Source organism: Lolium rigidum, chromosome 4 (assembly GCF_022539505.1).
Source record: "Lolium rigidum isolate FL_2022 chromosome 4, APGP_CSIRO_Lrig_0.1, whole genome shotgun sequence".
Taxonomy (NCBI): domain Eukaryota; kingdom Viridiplantae; phylum Streptophyta; class Magnoliopsida; order Poales; family Poaceae; genus Lolium; species Lolium rigidum.
In genome coordinates this window covers 139469246-139487234 of record NC_061511.1, presented here as the reverse complement: position 1 = coordinate 139487234, position 17989 = coordinate 139469246, and the positions used below count along the sequence as shown (strand labels likewise).

General features: G+C 42.5%; 1 protein-coding gene across 1 annotated transcript; it reads left to right on the top strand.

Moving 5' to 3' along the window:
* The first annotated feature begins 210 nt into the window (after positions 1–210).
* LOC124705807 (CBS domain-containing protein CBSX5-like) lies at positions 211–2420 on the top strand. Its single transcript, XM_047237496.1, has 2 exons — positions 211–678; positions 1497–2420. Exons 1-2 carry the CDS (start codon positions 353–355, stop codon positions 2296–2298), a joined length of 1128 nt encoding a protein of 375 aa, XP_047093452.1. The 5' UTR covers positions 211–352; the 3' UTR covers positions 2299–2420.
* Positions 2421–17989: the final 15569 nt, after the last annotated feature.

The following is a 17989-nucleotide window of genomic DNA, read 5'->3' as shown; positions in this document are numbered from 1 at the left end:
ATAGACACCGCCGCATAAACCACGGGACGAGTCAAAACTAACCACGCTACACACCCACTCTACACCATTACCTGTGGACCCTCCTATAGCTGACCCCACACGTCATCGACCAACGTCTATCCCAAACCGCGTCCCAGCGCCTCTTCCTCCGCCAAAGCCTATAAATACGCCCTCCCAATCTCCATCCAAAGTTAAAACGAGATCCCCTCTCGTCGTCCCCTTCGCGAACTCTCTCGCATCCACCCAACAAAAAAGCTCTCTTTCTCTCCTCCGCCGCCCCCTTCCCTCTCCGGGAACACCGCTTGTCGAGGGTTTCGTTCTCGAAACCTGCCCAGGGTTCGCCCGCGAGTGCATGGCAGTGAGCCTCCTGGCCAATGACGTGTCGGACCTCTGCATCGGCAAGCCGGCCGTGAGGGCCCTCCCGCTCTCGGCCGCCGCCGCCGACCTCGCCGCCGCCGTCCGCAAGGGGCCCCGCGCAGCCGCCGCCGCCTGCGTCGCCGTCGGCCCCGCGCGCGGCGCCGCCGTCCTCGGACGGGCCGGCCTCGCCGACGTCCTCTGCCTCCTCTGCTCCTCCCCCGACGCCCTCGCGCGCCCCGCCGCCGCCCTCGCCAGGCCCGTCGCCGCGCTCCTCCCCAAGGACGGCGCCGGCGAGGTGCGACGCGTAGATCCCCGCTCCAGGTAATTAATTCAAGACGTTTCCTTCCTCCTCTTATTAGGACGCGTTCGATTTACTCGTACTTTATTGTCGTTATAATCTTTTTCCTGTGGAAACGACGCGTCGTGGTCTTTGCCCCTCTGCCTGACCTGTTCAAGATTGGAGTTTTGCCAAGCTGGGACAAACAAAGCACTAAACGACGCCATTAAAGTCAAGATCCTAGCGAAATCTGTTTTCTTTCCAGGCAAAGAAGTAGTAATACTCACAATAAAAATATTATTTTGATGCTCTACATACTTCCCATTACGGTGTTAGTAAAAAATATTACTACTAAAATTTCTTCAAGAGGATGATTGTGCTAGTAGTAGGAAAGTAATTTCAAGAGGAGGACAGTACTAGGTTCTGCTCAAATTACGTGGAGAATTTGGTCTCCCTTTGGAATATGCGGGGCGATTCGAACGAGTGGATGGAGACCCTCGGGTCAAAATCGTCCGACTCATCGGCGATAATCATGTGGCGCCGATCCGAGTGTCTCCGTGTGCCGATCGCGACATCCACCCATGTCCCCTCGCGAGATTCACGGCTGGATCTGTCGCTTCCATGGAGATTTTTCCTGCCCAACATGTGGTTCAGAAATTGCGGCTTTTGATTGAAAAAAATACTCCAGACAAAAAATAGCATGTCTTTTTTAAGGATCTTCGCATGTCTGCCGTTGATGAATGTGCTTTATTAGGCTACTGTTTTGCTTCAGAGATCTGACAATTTTCAAGTAAAAATAAAATCCTCCCTTGGTCAATGTTTGTGTTCCGCTACTAATCTGTGTCTTTGACTTTTCGTGCAGTGTCTTGGATGCGCTTGATGAGATCTTGAGCGGCGCGCAGGTGCTCGCCGTCCCGCTCCGCAATGGCGGCGGCCGCAAGAAGCAGCTCGCCGGCGTCGCGGGCGTCACCACCGACTTCTGCTGGCTCACCCAGGAGGACCTCGTCCGCTACTTCCTCAACTCCATCTCCCTCTTCTACCACGTCGCCGCCCGCTCCGTCTCCGCCCTCGGCCTCGTGCGCCCCGACTTCCTCTCGGTGCGCCCCGACGAGGCGGCCCTCTCCGCGGTGCCCCTCATCCGCCGCGCCATCGCCTCGGAGACCGCGGTCGCCGTCGTCAGCGCCGACGGCCACCTCGTCGGCGAGATCTCCACCGCGCACCTCGCGGCCTGCGACGAGACGGCGGCCGCGGCCATCGCCACGCTCTCGGCGGCGGACCTCATGGCCTACATCGACTACTTCGGCTCCCCGCCCGAGCACATCCTGCGCGCCATCAAGACCGGGCTCAAGTCCAAGGGCCTGGACGCCATGCTTGAGCTGATGGAGGACGAGACGATGACCTCGTTCTCCCTCTCATCTTCCTCGTCTGACGAGGACACTGGCCGGGCGTACCTGAGGCGCCCTTCGTCAGGGAGCTTTGGGCGCCGCTCGACTGAGGAGCCTGTGGTCTGCAGCCCTGCGAGCTCGCTGGTCGCCGTCATGGTGCAGGCGCTCGCTCACCGTGTGAGCTACCTGTGGGTGCTCGACGAGGAGGACGACTGCCGGCTCGCCGGGATCGTCACGTTTGCCGACATCCTCAGGGTGTTCCGGGAACAGCTGCTGTGAGGCGGCGAGAAAAGCTTGGGAGTTTTTGCAGTCGACTCCGGAGAGGATTTGCTGTTGAATTGCGTCTACCTTGTTCGTTGCCTGTGAAATGTGATGAAGATGAACTGCTTTTTCATTCGTTCTTTGTTGGGACATGTTTTATTGTGTTGTTGCTTGCTGATGAACATCAAGACTTGCTTATGCCTTTTCTCATAATAATGCAGCAATGTGCATTTGGTGCTATAGTAACTAGCCATTGATTCTTTTGTCCCGCTGTGTAGGTATTTTCTGAACCATGACTAGCAGATAAATCCAGAGCAGGATTCGAAGAGACCTATCATGCAAACAACTGCAGAGTCTGCACTGAAACTTATGTCAGTTTGCAACCATTTTATCATGTGAATAGTTATATCCCTACTGTTTTTTCAGGACTTGTGTTCATTGGATTTTCCAACTAGAGGTTAGGAAGTGTTATCGCGGATGCTGCAACAGACAGCCAAGCGTCAGAGAAAAAACTGAGTGCCATGTTTCAGCCGTGGAGAAAAATGTTTGCGCAGTGCCCTACCGTGGCTGTACAAGATGTTAAACCTTGTTATGACTTGTTGTCCATGCTCACAACCGCTCAAAGCGACATCGGCCTAGTAGACAAGTGCTTCCGTGTATCGTCAACTGTATGTTCTGCGCTTAATGAGGATTTGCTGTTGAATTGCGTCTACCGTGTTCGTTTCCTGTGAAATGTGATGAAGATGAACTGCTTTTCATTCGTTCTTTGTTGAGACATGTTCCATTATGTTGTTGTTTGCTGATGAACATTAAGACTTGCTTATGCTTTCGTAATAATGCAGCATTCTGCATTTGGTGCTATAGTAACTAGTCATCGATTCTTTTGTCCCACTTTGTAGTCTGTAGGCAAACAAAAAGTGGCATTTGCTGAACCATGACTGGCAGGTAAATCCAGAGCAGGAGTGCAAGACATCTATATCATGCAAACCACTTCAGAGTCTGCACTGAAACTAATGTCAGTTTGCATCCAATTTATCGTGTGAATAATAATAGTCCTACAGAGAAGGAAATGTTGATATCAGTGACTGACGTGTTTACAGCCGTGGAGATCATAAACCAAGTTGTGACTTCAACTACTCGGTACTCAAAATTTACACATGTTGCTCATCAGCGTAGTAGACAAGACAAGTGCGTGTTGTATAAGCTGAACGAACTAGTCTCCTGTGGTGGAGCCGTGGCACGTGGGAGCTGGAATCAACACAACAGTATGTTTTACGCTATAATTCAGGTTTTACACTACCAGTGAACCCCTGTCTGCGTTAAGGCCTGGGAAATAATGTTGACCTTCGAGGGCATGAAGGAAATCTTATTGAATTCACGTAACAGTATCTTCTAAGCTAATTCTGGTCACAGCCATAGACAAGTAAACCCCTGCTTGCATTAAGGTATGGGAATCAATATTGATCATCGAAGGGCACACTGCTGAGACCCCTTTGCTTTCGAGGATAATAATGGAATAAAAGGCAGCACCAATGGGGAATTGAAAATCTGGAAAACAGTAGTTGACCGGAAGTTTTTGAAAGGAATCATGCGGGTTGTTAAATTCAACAAGTCTTGTTATTGATGGTTTTTTATTTGGTAACAAGGAAAACATTAGATCCTGGAAAGAACTAGACAAGACCGATTGATTGATTTGCCTCGTAGAATATTTGTGGGCTGCAAATCAGTTAATCAATCAATCTTGTCTAATTTTTTGTATGATATCAGGACCAAGAGATTTTAGGTTCATCGATTTCATGTATAAAATCTGTCTAGCTTTGACCTAGAGAAGTGTTGAAAAATATAGTTCACCCATCATCAGCTTGGACTTATGAGTGAACTGGCTGGTGCATGGATTCAGAACTATATATGTCACGAGCAACATATCATCAGAGGCGGATCCAGAATTTGAGCCTAGGGTGGCGAAGAACACAATGTCCGTACACAAGACATAGCATATACAAAATGTACCTATTAGATCCTACACTTAATACTCGTTACATTTGTATGTCCAATTAAGCAACATTTCTACCAATGTCAACCTAGGTATGACATTGAACATAGCAACAAGTCATTTCCAACATATATAATTGATTTGGATTTTTAGGGCTAGAGTTTGAGGTTTCAGCAAACAACTTGAAATGGTTAAATTCGGCGATGTCGTTTTGTTCATGCCTTTTGAAACTATTTGCCAGTGCAAAGAGCAAGTATACATGCAATTGATCTAACAAAAACTGTAAATAACTAGTATCGTAAAAGATCATACCTTAAGGATCAGGTTAGACAATGCATACACCATGAACAGAAACAGTCGGCAATTTGCGCATCGGCTGGCACCCATAACTAGCCGCACCTTCAACACTTAGGTAGTCACTGACAACTATGTTCCCGATTTCTGGCGGCCAACGATGACGTTCGAGCAAGGAATCCCGTGGCGGCTACACACATGCGCAGAAATGTGTCGAACAGGAAGTCGTATTACGGTATCAGGTGGATCAATTGATAGATTGACCTGTGTACATAACATAAGCACCGTGGGATTGTGTCTCTGCCCTTCATACCTAACTGTTTGGGCCTTAGCCCGTTCAGGTACAACACGTTGGGATTAGTACTAAGCCCTAAAACCAATGCTAATTAATCAGCGGCCCACCCTAAGCTGACAGATGGAAGCACAAACTCGGTAAGAAAAAAATCATAAGGCTCAGGAGAACTGATAACGGGATCTGATCTTTTATTACTAAAACGTGATGTATGCATGGCTGATCAGAAGGAATATCCCCTCTACAGTCAGCTAGGAACTAGTCATCTATTTCTATTATTAGAACTAGAGGATCCCTATTTATACACGGCATAGATGAATCTGTACCCATCGATCTTTAGCCAAACCACTCGCACTACCACTTAAAAAGTACGTTCTATCTTCAAATCAAAGTATGGACGTGAGGCACATAACTCTATGCTTGTTCTTGGTGCTGCTCATGAATGCACACCCAACATCTGCAGGTTTGTGTCTTTTATTTACGTACATGTGCGTACAAAGTATTTCAAATCGTACTATAGGGATATAAATTCTAACGTTTCACCTTTTTCACATGGTTTTTGGTGATATATTTTTGTTGTTGTTCTACATATACAAACTGAAAGGGTAGTAGTTTTTTTTACATTTTTAAGATAAGTTCTTCTGATTAAAATGCATACTGATATATGGATATATTTCCTCCAGGGAGTTGTCGGCAATTTGTTGTCATGAGTTCTTTCTGTTCGAAATGGGTATGCAAAATCCAGTGTAAGCTTGAGGCGAAGTACTCCTCATCATATGTTCAGTCACACCACTGTGAAGGGTCATTTTTCAAGAGTGGTGTTTGTGTATGCGAATTGTGCTACAACTAGTACGTGTACCAAGGCACTGATGTCCGATGGATCATCGAGGATAAAATAATGAGACTTTTACATTTCATCGAACAATTTTCTGAGATTATTTTGTTAGCCTTTGTTTCAATAGTTTTAGGTAGTACTTGTTACTAGATAGCCTTCTTGTTGGGTCGTTATCTCAAGTACCTTATTTTAGGTACTACTTATTTTTAGGTCAGTAGTTAGTACATTGAGATAAAATAGATGCTAAGTATGGTTTGTGTACGTTTATTTTTGGTAAATCCTTGTTGTTTGTTCAAAATATTAGTGTTTCAGCTGTGGCTTGTGGCCGTTGAAGTCCACTCTGTTATTTTAATATCATGATATTTGCAAATTTGAGACACCTTCTAAAACACCATGTTAATGCACATCATGAATATTACCTGCACGATCAGATCTGAAGTTTACAATACTAGGTAGTTATTGTGCAGGTGCAACTCTCCGTCTCAATTAATTAATTTAAATAACAGTGCAACATATTGACCACAAGATTAAGTCTTACCCTGTCACCAAATTCATTTGATTACCAAGTCGCCAATTTTAACTCACCAAATTATTGATGTGTTCTAACCCACTCACGTGTAATTTTGCAATTTCGTATATGTATCTCTCCTTGAAACCAATATGTATCAAAACAAATAGAGCAAATAGAGCTCCGGCAGCAAAATATGTCTCTCCCCTCTCTCTCTCAGTCATCTCTCAAACGAGTAGCAGAGGCAGCAAGGATTGCGTCGTTTTATTCTTTCCATTCTACTCAACCTTATTAGGTGGACCAGTGTCATCTTAAGTAGATGGGCCTGGTACAAAAAATAGGTTGTCTTCCTGATAACACTATCATTTTCATTATTAGCCGGATCCATGTCATCTTCATGACTTCATAGACACTATCTTCTTCTTGGTGTCTGACTCGTTCGCCATATTCTTCTACATATATATCATCTACTTCACCATCTTCTATTATCCACAAAAATGTTTCTTCACCAACAAGTGTTGTTACAAACTCGTGTAATAAAAGTAGATCAAACAAAGAATAAGAACACATATTTTACCTGGAAAATCCAAACTGGAAAAACCATAAAACGCACGGCGACGCTCATACTATAATTGAGAGGAGTATTACAATACACAAGAGGACAAACCCTGCACGTGCTATCAATGAGCTCTTTTACGGTGATTGGGACGGAACCCCGTCTACTCCAAAATTTCTTAACCCTTGATTAAAACAACTCATATCATTTAATTAACATGTATGATACTTCGACAGCCAAAACTGTAATATGAGCAGCCGATTATTTTTAATCCCAATGGTCGATTATTTTTAATCCCAGCGGTCGATCACTATATGTCGACCCTTCCTGTTCAATTGCCAAGTTTGGGCACCGCTGCCACCATTGACCTGTAGGAGCACCATCGCCGCGTGGCACTCCCCTTCGAAGGTCTGCCTCCTAAAGACCACCGCACGCCTCCCAACAACCGGAATCCTACGATTCTCCCGACGCAGCCAGCTCGTCCACCGCCCCCCTCATCAGGTACGAGATCCCCGGCCGACGCCTAACTGACACTTTATCCTCTGCGCCCAAGGCTGATGAGCCATCACTCTTTTCACCGGCTGGTTCTGAGCCGCCGCCAGCCTCCACAGTAGGATCAGACTTGGCTGCCGCCACGGCGCCACCCTCCTCGCCCGCGGGATCGGACGCCACTCCTCAAGGTTAGTCAATTTCTTCATACGGTCCTCATTTAGATGCATTGTATAAAATTACTGTCATGATACATCAGCCAATATAAGAATACGAGCTATTGTGGATTGTTGTAGGAGACAGCAGCAACGTTGTAACAGTATCGCTTGCCTCAAGAATGGCTGATGCTTCATCTAATTTAGAAGACCATTGTAATTCGTCAAGTCAATCTCCAGACTCTTACGCGATCTGTGGATGGTAGCACAACCACCTAGCAGCATAAGCCATACTGTAAGTTTTTCCCTGCGGTCCTTGCTCTGCTACAACTACAATTCAGTTTTATGCATGAGAAAGAAAAGGGATAACTTACCGCGTGTATCTTCATCAGGAACTTCTCAAGACAAGTGATAGCTTAAAATAAAATTCAGCTCCATGCAGTATAACCACTGAGCAGAAATTAGATTCAACACGGAAGGCTGTGCTGCCAGAAGTTTCAGCGAGCTCAGGTAATCACTGTTAGAGCTAATTCTTTCTTGCCTGGTAGAACAAGATCGAGGATGTTTAAAGGAAGGTGAAGAATTATGTAAAAGAGGTACTCACGTGCTCCAACTAATAGGATTGTGTGTGCAGGGACCTCTGGCATTTTACAAAGGCTTCCTTCCAAATTTTGCTAGACTGGGATCATGGAATGTGATTATGCTGTGTTAGATTTAACACGTCATTAAGGAAGAACATTAACATAATCTGATCATATCTTAGAGCACCTAACAGAGGGATTAGTAGATGAACTTACATAAAATTGATGAAGAGTTCTTTGCCTGCCAGATGCAAGCATGGTGAAGCCCATGGCGATGGGAGGTGGGGTGCTGGAGATGGCTGGCGATGGTGATGGCCTTCCTGATATGGATATCCAGGCCTGGTACATTAGGACAGCCATTGATATGATAATTAGGTCTAAGGTTGTACCAGTATTTTATTATAGTCTTGTTATTAGGAAATAATAATGTAGCCAGGTTATGTGGTGGGCCAAATTATAGTTTTAAGTTGTGTCTATTTGACTTGGGCCTGTCCAAGTCGAATTAGGTTAGGCCGAATAAGGGCTGGCCGGCCACCCCATCCCTCATATAAGGTGGAGGTGCGGCTAGGGTTAGGGATAGCTAAGTTTAGACTAAAGATTAGGGTTTTCCCAGTTCACGTGTATCATCCCTCCGGGGGTACGGCGCTGCCGTTTATCTATTATATCCGCTGCGAAGGTTCTTGTGTTCATCAAGGATTGTCTAGCTCAAGGTTTGATGCGTATCGTTCATCGATCCGTTGCTTGCTGGATTCGTTCCCTCTTCTCCAGGCTGCGTTCATCGCGTTGTTGGGAGATTCTATCTACCCGGGTTCTCGCTGTGAAAGATTGGGCAACACTCGAGGAGGATCTGCTGGGTTTCCCCTTATCATGTGGTATCACTTCCCGTTGCTTTAGCACTCCCTTCTGGATCGGTTTAGGGTCGTTAGAGAATTCTGTGGAACTGGAAAACGTACATGAACTCTCACGTAGATATCTAGGCCCCACCCTTTTATATGTGCTAGCAACAGGGGACCAAAACCTTCTGTTAGTTAGGGGTGCCCCGATCAGGGCGATTCTGTTGGGTCAAAGCCAACGAATGTTGGTTCGTGACTCCTCCCACTTAACGTAACCCTTTTGTTTACCCGGTCAGAACCGAGATCAACTAACATTCTCCCCCTTGATCGTTAGGCTCAACTACATTCGCCCATCCTCTATAGGAATAATATACCAAAGTAAGGTGTTGTAGTGGTCAAAGAAAATGCCACTAGACCGGGAGTGGTGTTTTGGAACATGGGAGCATATGCTCCCTCTATTTTGAAATTCATCTTACATAAATTTTGAATTTTAAAAAAATTGAAACGAAAAATTCGCACGTACATCTTCACGTGCTACGTGCTCACAAAGTTGTTTCATAAAAAATAGACTTGTCATGTGACGTGTGTAAAAAAGACAAAACTCAGTGCTAAAAATAATGTTTTTTACAAGATAAATTTTATCTTTTTTACATAGACCACAAAAAATATTGATTTTTCATGAAACTTGACGAATGCTCATATATTATGGAGATGTACACGTAGAATTTTTTGTCAAAATTTTTCGACAACTCGAAATATATTTTTTTGGTATAGGGAGCATACGCACCCGGGAGCCGAATTGAATTTCCGCACTAGACCTCAATACTTATAGCACACTAGCCTATATTGAAATGGAAAATATTTTAATTGTTGGGAGTGGTTCATATTAGTGGTCCATAACCCCAGGATCACAAAAGCTCTATAGCAACCCATGCCGTCAGCTTAATCATAAATATGGGTGACAAGCTTTCTTAAACGGATCCATACAAAGAACATATTTATATGCTTAACATCAATAGGTTGATCCTGGATTCTAGCTTTCACAACACAAACCATATTGTAAATGGTTTTGGAAACACCATTTGACGTGTTGTTACTTGCAAGGAAAACTGCATGTTCATAATGCAGAAAGTGGGTTTAAAATGTTGTCTACCATATTAATTTCGGGAAAACATTTTGACATACACCTGCCCCATAGCCTCTTAACATGCCACATAGCTAATTGCATCATTATGATACCATCAGTGTCATTTTAGAGCTTTTCCACGATATAACTCCATATGCGAGGGTGAGGATGTGACATGCCATGGAAATTTTATTATCCACACACCTCGCAAAACCAATGTCTAAATAACCCACAAATCGAGGTTAATATGCATGTTACAAATGAGCATGTAAACTTTATTGTCTTGTATGTATCGCAAGACATTTTGACGACTTTTCCAATGGTCCATTTCTGAACTTACCGTATTTTCCAATTATCCCGGTCGTAAGTAGAGCGTGTTCATTATTGAATACACAAGTTGCTCTGACAACTGAAGCATAAGGAACCCACGTTATCTGATCAGTTTAAAATGGTTCCTTGGACATTGAAATACCCATCTTTATTGCCCTTTACTTTAGTTGCAGGTGAGGTAAAGTAGTAGTACATAATATTTTCTTTTCGTACTCTATTTCTGTATGTCATCATAATGTAGAACTTATACTCCTTTTGGACATATATTTATATCTTGGTGAACCTCAACACAATCAAAGCATGAAGGCATTACCAAGATCCTTTATATCATAATTAGAAGATTGAAAACTATTGGATAGCCAATAAGATTCAATCTACATAAATTAGTGAAACTTACTCCCCCTCGTCTTGAGGTACTATTGTAACATTCTTTGTTTTATCCTTTCAAGATTTCCTCAGAGTCATATTTAGTTTTGTGGAGCCATTATTTAACCCATTCAGGAAACTTTACTAAGTTTCATACATCACTAAAGCTCATAATATTCATCCTATATGGCTAAAAACCACTAAGATGAATTTTCGCACACATTGTTTCTCACGGGAAAATTGTTGAGACTCAACACAAGTGTAGCATTAGGGATTGCATAACTCTCGACATACCTGATGCATATGAACAAAGATCTAATGGAATTCTCCTAAAAATTTATGCTCATAAGTTCCAGGTTCCTGATGATCAATTTACTTTCAAGAACATGGCTCCAAAACTTTATAACACTTCATTTCAGTTCTAAACCACAACACGGTTAGGCAGAAGGTGGAAAAGAACTTGATGAAATGTGGGACATGATTATAAACGACGTTGGTCAGAATTGCAATCGTGAACCACATGGTACTAACAAACTCGCCACTTTAGCGAAGCATGGCAAACGATCATAAACGACGTTGGTTAGAAATATAATCAAAAGCCACATTGTGGCGACCCCGGGAGGTCGGGGCTAGACAAACCCAGATCTCCATCTGGCATAAGCCTAACCTAGATCTCTAGGGCCTACAAGGTGAGAATCGGTAACACAACAGTAACTCTACGACTCAAAGAGTAATACAAGCTCATAACTGAGCAAAAACCCAAAGTATTACAAGTAGAGGTCACTGACCTGACATTTCATCAATCAACGGATGCAGAGTTATGCTATTCTAAATAGCAAGATAGCAAAAGGCCTAAGAGGCCAGGAGTATAACGGCGACGTCCTAGCCCATAGATTCCAGGCTGCCACCCGGGAATCCCAAGCTACTCGTCGATGTCGACCTAGAAACCTTCATTTGTTGGAGCGACTTCGTCTGAAGCAAAGCATGCAAAGCTGAGTACAAGGACTCAGCAAGACTTAGTACAACCTTTTAGCAAAGCTGGTATGTGATACGTCTCCGACGTATCGATAATTTCTTATGTTCTATGCCATATTATTGATGATACCTACATGTTTTATGCACACTTTATGTCATATTCGTGCATTTTCTGGAACTAACCTATTAACAAGATGCCGAAGTGCCGATTCGTTGTTTCTCGCTGTTTTTGGTTTCAGAAATTCTAGTAACGAAATATTCTCGGAATTGGACGAAATCAAGACCCGGGGGCCTATTTTGCCACGAACCTTCCGAAGACCGAAGAGCATACGAAGTGGGGCCACGAGGTGGCGACACCACAAGGCGGCGCGGCCGGAGGGGGCCCGCGCCGCCCTATGGTGTGGGCCCCTCGTCAGCCCTCCGACGTTGCCCTTCCGCCTACTTAAAGCCTCCGTCGCGAAACCCCTGATGCGAAAAACCACGATACGGAAAACCTTCCAGAGACGCCGCCGCCGCCAATCCCATCTCGGGGGATTCTGGAGATCTCCTCCGGCACCCTCGCCGGAGAGGGGATTCATCTCCCGGAGGACTCTACACCGCCATGGTCGCCTCCGGAGTGATGAGTGAGTAGTTCACCCCTGGACTATGGGTCCATAGCAGTAGCTAGATGGTTGTCTTCTCCTCATTGTGCTTCATTGTTGGATCTTGTGAGCTGCCTAACATGATCAAGATCATCTATCCGTAATACTCTATGTTGTGTTTGTCGGGATCCGATGGATAGAGAATACCATGTTATGTTAATTATCAAGTTATTACATATGTGTTGTTTATGATCTTGCATGCTCTCCGTTATTAGTAGAGGCTCTGGCCAAGTTGATGCTAGTAACTCCAAGAGGGAGTATTTATGCTCGATAGTGGGTTCATGCCTGCATTGACACCGGGACAAGTGACGAAAGTTCTAAGGTTGTGTTGTGCTCGTTGCCACTAGGGATAAAACATTGATGCTATGTCCGAGGATGTAGTTATTGATTACATTACGCACCATACTTAATGCAATTGTCTCGTTGCTTTGCAACTTAATACTGGAAGGGGTTCGGACGATAACCTGAAGGTGGACTTTTTAGGCATAGATGCGGTTGGATGGCGGTCTATGTACTTTGTCGTAATGCCCAATTAAATCTCACTATACTTATCATGACATGTATGTGCATTGTTATGCTCTCTCTATTTGTCAATTGCCCGACTGTAATTTGTTCACCCAACATGCTTTTATCTTATGGGAGAGACTCCTCTAGTGAACTGTGGACCCCGGTCCTATTCTTTAATACTGAAATACAAATCTGCTGCAATACTTGTTTTTACTGTTTTCTCTGCAAACAATCATCTTCCACACAATACGGTTAATCCTTTGTTACGGCAAGCCGGTGAGATTGACAACCTCACTGTTTCGTTGGGGCAAAGTATTTTGGTTGTGTTGTGCAGGTTCCACGTTGGCGCCGGAATCTCTGGTGTTGCGCCGCACTACATCCCGCCGCCATCAACCTTCAACGTGCTTCTTGGCTCCTCCTGGTTCGATAAACCTTGGTTTCTTTCCGAGGGAAAACTTGCTGCTGTGCGCATCATACCTTCCTCTTGGGGTTCCCCAACGAACGTGTGAAATACACGCCATCAAGCATATTTTCTGGCGCCGTTGCCGGGGAGATCAAGACACGCTGCAAGGGGAGTCTCCACTTCCCAATCTCTTTACTTTCTTTTTGTCTTGCTTTATTTTATTTACTACTTTGTTTGCTGCATTATATCAAAACACAAAAAAAAATAGTTGCTAGTTTTACTTTATTTACTGTCTTGTTTGCTATATCAAAAAACACAAAAAAATTAGTTTACTTGCATTTACTTTATCTAGTTTTATTTACTACTGCTAAAATGGCTACCCCTGAAAATACTAAGTTGTGTGACTTCACTAGCACAAATAATAATGATTTCTTATGCACACCTATTGCTCCACCTCGCTACTACAAATGAATTCTTTGAAATTAAACCTCGCTTTACCGAATCTTGTCATGAGAGAGCAATTTTCCGGTGTTAGTTCCGATGATGCTCGCTGCCCATGTCAATAATTTTGTTGAATTGTGTGAAATGCAAAAGTATAAAGATGTAGATGGTGACATTATAAAATTAAAATTGTTTCCTTTCTCATTAAGAGGAAGAGCTAAAGATTGGTTGCTATCTCTCGCCTAAGAATAGTATTAATTCCTGGACTAAATGCAAGGATGCTTTTATTGGTAGATATTATCCCCCTGCTAAAATTATATCTTTGAGGAGTAGCATAATGAATTTTAAACAATTGGATAATGAACATGTTGCTCAAGCTTGGGAAAGAATGAAATCTTTGGTTAAAAATTGCCCAACCCATGGACTGACTACTTGGATGATCATCCAAACCTTCTATGCAGGACTAAATTTTTTCTTCGCGGAATTTATTGGATTCAGCTGCTGGAGGCACCTTTATGTCCATCACTCTTGGTGAAGCAACGAAGCTCCTTGATAATATGATGGTTAATTACTCTGAATGGCACACGGAAAGAGCTCCACAAGGTAAGAAGGTAAATTCTGTTGAAGAATCCTCTTCCTTGAATGATAAGATTGATGCTATTATGTCTATGCTTGTGAATGGTAGGACTAATGTTGATCCTAATAACGTTCCGTTAGCTTCATTGGTTGCTCAAAATTCTAGGCCAAATCCTGCTAATAATAACTCTTATGGTAGATATGTTTCGCCTAATGAGGAAAAGATGTTAGAAATTGAAAGATCCACCAAGAGCTTTATGCAATCACAATATGAGCAAAATAAATTGTTTAATAAAACTATGAATGAGCAATCTACCTTGTTGAAGAATATAGGAAATCAACTTGAAAATCTGAATAAGGAGATTTCTGGGTTGCAAACTAAACTTGCAAATGCTGAAACCCGAATCTCATACATGTCTGCGTCACAATCTTCTTTAATTAATAAAATGGCTGTTAAACCTGAGGATATTGAAAATAAAATTGTTACTACAGCAAATGCCATCCAAGTTATAATTAATGAGAATATAAGATTAATGGCTGAACTGCGTGCTAGGTGGGATAGAGAAGAAAATGAAAAACTAGCTAGAGAGGAAAATGTAGCTAAAGTTTGGACTATTACCACCACTAGCAATGCTAATGATTCACATGTTGCTGCACCTCCTACTATTAATGGTAAAATAATTGGTGTTGGCAATGCTTCTACTCCTAGTGCAAAGCGCGCAAAATTACCCGAAACTCGCTAAAACCGCTGAAACCGCTTGTGATAAAACTGCTGAAATTTTTCCAACCTTGGGGATGATAATCCCATTGCTTTAGATTGTAATGATTTAGATTTTGATGATTGCCACATCTCTGAAGTTATAAAGTTCTTGCAAAAACTTGCTAAGAGTCCCAATGCTAGCGCTGTAAACTTGGCTTTCACAAAACATATTACAAATGCTCTCATAAAAGCTAGAGAAGAGAAACTAAAACTTGAAACTTCTATTCCTAGAAAGCTAGAGGATGGTTGGGAGCCCATCATTAAAATGAGAGTCAAAGATTTTGATTGTAATGCTTTATGTGATCTTGGTGCAAGTATTTCTGTTATGCCTAAAAAAGTCTATGATATGCTTGACTTGCCACCATTGAAAAATTGTTATTTGGATGTTAATCTCGCTGATAATGCTAAAAAGAAACCTTTGGGGAGAGTTGATAATGTTCATATTATGGTTAACAATAACCTTGTCCCCGTTGATTTTGTTGTCTTGGATATTGAATGCAATGCATCTTGCCCCATTATATTGGGAAGACCTTTTCTTCGAACCGTTGGTGCTACTATTGATATGAAGGAAGGTAATATTAAATATCAATTTCCTCTCAAGAAAGGTATGGAACACTTCCCTAGAAAGAGAATGAAGTTACCTTATGATTCTATTATTAGAACAAATTATGATGTTGATGCTTCATCTCTTGATGTTACTTGAGTTACACTTTCCGCGCCTAGGCCGAAAGGCGTTAAAGAAAAGCGCTTATGGGAGACAACCCATGTTTTTACTACAGTATTTTTGTTTTATATTTGAGTCTTGGAAGTTGTTTACTACTGTAGCAACCTCTCCTTATCTTAGTTTTGAGTTTTGTTGTGCCAAGTAAAGTCTTTGATAGTAAAGTAAGTACTAGATTTGGATTACTGCGCAGTTCCAGATTTCTTTGCTGTCACGAATCTGGGTCTACCTCCCTGTAGGTAGCTCCGAAAATTAAGCCAATTTACGTGCATGATCCTCAGATATGTACGCAACTTTCATTCAATTTGAGCATTTTCATTTGAGCAAGTCTGGTGGCCTAATAAAATCCATCTTTACGGACTGTTCTGTTTTGACAGATTCTGTCTTTTATTTCGTATTGCCTCTTTTGCTATGTTGGATAAATTTCTTTGATCCATTAATGTCCAGTAGCTTTATGCAATGTCCAGAAGTGTTAAGAATGATTGTGTCACCTCTGAACATGTTAATTTTTATTGTGCACTAACCCTCTAATGAGTTGTTTCGAGTTTGGTGTGGAGGAAGTTTTTAAGGATCAAGAGAGGAGTATGATGCAATACGATCAAGGAGAGTGAAAGCTCTAAGCTTGGGGATGCCCCGGTGGTTCACCCCTGCATATTCTAAGAAGACTCAAGCGTCTAAGCTTGGGGATGCCCAAGGCATCCCCTTCTTCATCGACAACATTATCGGGTTCCTCCCCGAAACTATATTTTTATTCCGTCACATCTTATGCACTTTGCTTGGAGCGTCGGTTTGTTTTCGTTTTTGTTTTGTTTGAATAAAATGGATACTAGCATTCACTTTGTGGGAGAGAGACACGCTCCGCTGTAGCATATGGACAAGTATGTCCTTAGGCTCTACTCATAGTATTCATGGCGAAGTTTCTTCTTCGTTAAATTGTTATATGGTTGGAATTGGAAAATGCTACATGTAGTAACTCTAAAATGTCTTGGATAATTTGATACTTGGCAATTGTTGTGCTCATGTTTAAGCTCTTGCATCATATACTTTGCACCCATTAATGAAGAAACACTTAGAGCTTGCTAATTTGGTTTGCATATTTGGTTTCTCTAGAGTCTAGATAACATCTAGTATTGAGTTTTGAACAACAAGGAAGACGGTGTAGAATCTTATAATGTTTACAATATGTCTTTTATGTGAGTTTTGCTGCACCGTTCATCCTTGTGTTTGTTTCAAATAACCTTGCTAGCCTAAACCTTGTATCGAGAGGGAATACTTCTCATGCATCCAAAATCCTTGAGCCAACCACTATGCCATTTGTGTCCACCATACCTACCTACTACATGGTATTTATCCGCCATTCCAAAGTAAATTGCTTGAGTGCTACCTTTAAAATTCCATCATTCACCTTTACAATATATAGCTCATGGGACAAATAGCTTAAAAACTATTGTGGTATTGAATATGTACTTATGCACTTTATCCCTTATTAAGTTGCTTGTTGTGCGATAACCATGCTTCTGGGGACGCCATCAACTATTCTTTGTTGAATATCATATGAGTTGCTATGCATGTCCGTCTTGTCTGAAGTAAGAGAGATCTACCACCTTTATGGTTGGAGCATGCATATTGTTAGAGAAGAACATGGGGCCGCTAACTAAAGCCATGATTCATGGTGGAAGTTTCAGTTTTGGACATATATCCTCAATCTCATATGAGAATAAAAATTGTTGCCACATGCTTATGCATTAAAGAGGAGTCCATTATCTGTTTTCCATGTTGTCCCGGTATGGATGTCTAAGTTGAGAATAATCAAAAGCGAGAAATCCAAAATGCGAGCTTTCTCCTTAGACCTTTGTACAGGGCGGCATGGAGGTACCCCATTGTGACACTTGGTTAAAACATGTGCATTGCAAAGATCAGGTAGTCCAGGCTAATTAGGACAAGGTGCGGGCACTATTAGTATACTATGCATGAGGCTTGCAACTTGTAAGATATAATTTACATAACTCATATGCTTTATTACTACCGTTGATAAAATTGTTTCATGTTTTCAAAATAAAAGCTCTAGCACAAATATAGCAATCGATGCTTTCCTCTTTGAAGGACCATTCTTTTTACTTTTATGTTGAGTCAGTTCACCTATCTCTCTCCACCTCAAGAAGCAAACACTTGTGTGAACCGTGCATTGATTCCTACATACTTGCATATTGTACTTGTTATATTACTCTATGTTGACAATTATCCATGAGATATACATGTTACAAGTTGAAAGCAACCGCTGAAACTTAATCTTCCTTTGTGTTGCTTCAATACCTTTACTTTGATTT

Bases quoted from the DNA above. Each gene is read 5' to 3' on its own strand.
- LOC124705807 (XM_047237496.1), top strand. From the start codon at position 353: ATGGCAGTGAGCCTCCTGGCCAATGACGTGTCGGACCTCTGCATCGGC. The intron at 679-1,496 runs GTAATTAATTCA...CTTTTCGTGCAG, and splicing joins CGCGTAGATCCCCGCTCCAG to TGTCTTGGATGCGCTTGATG.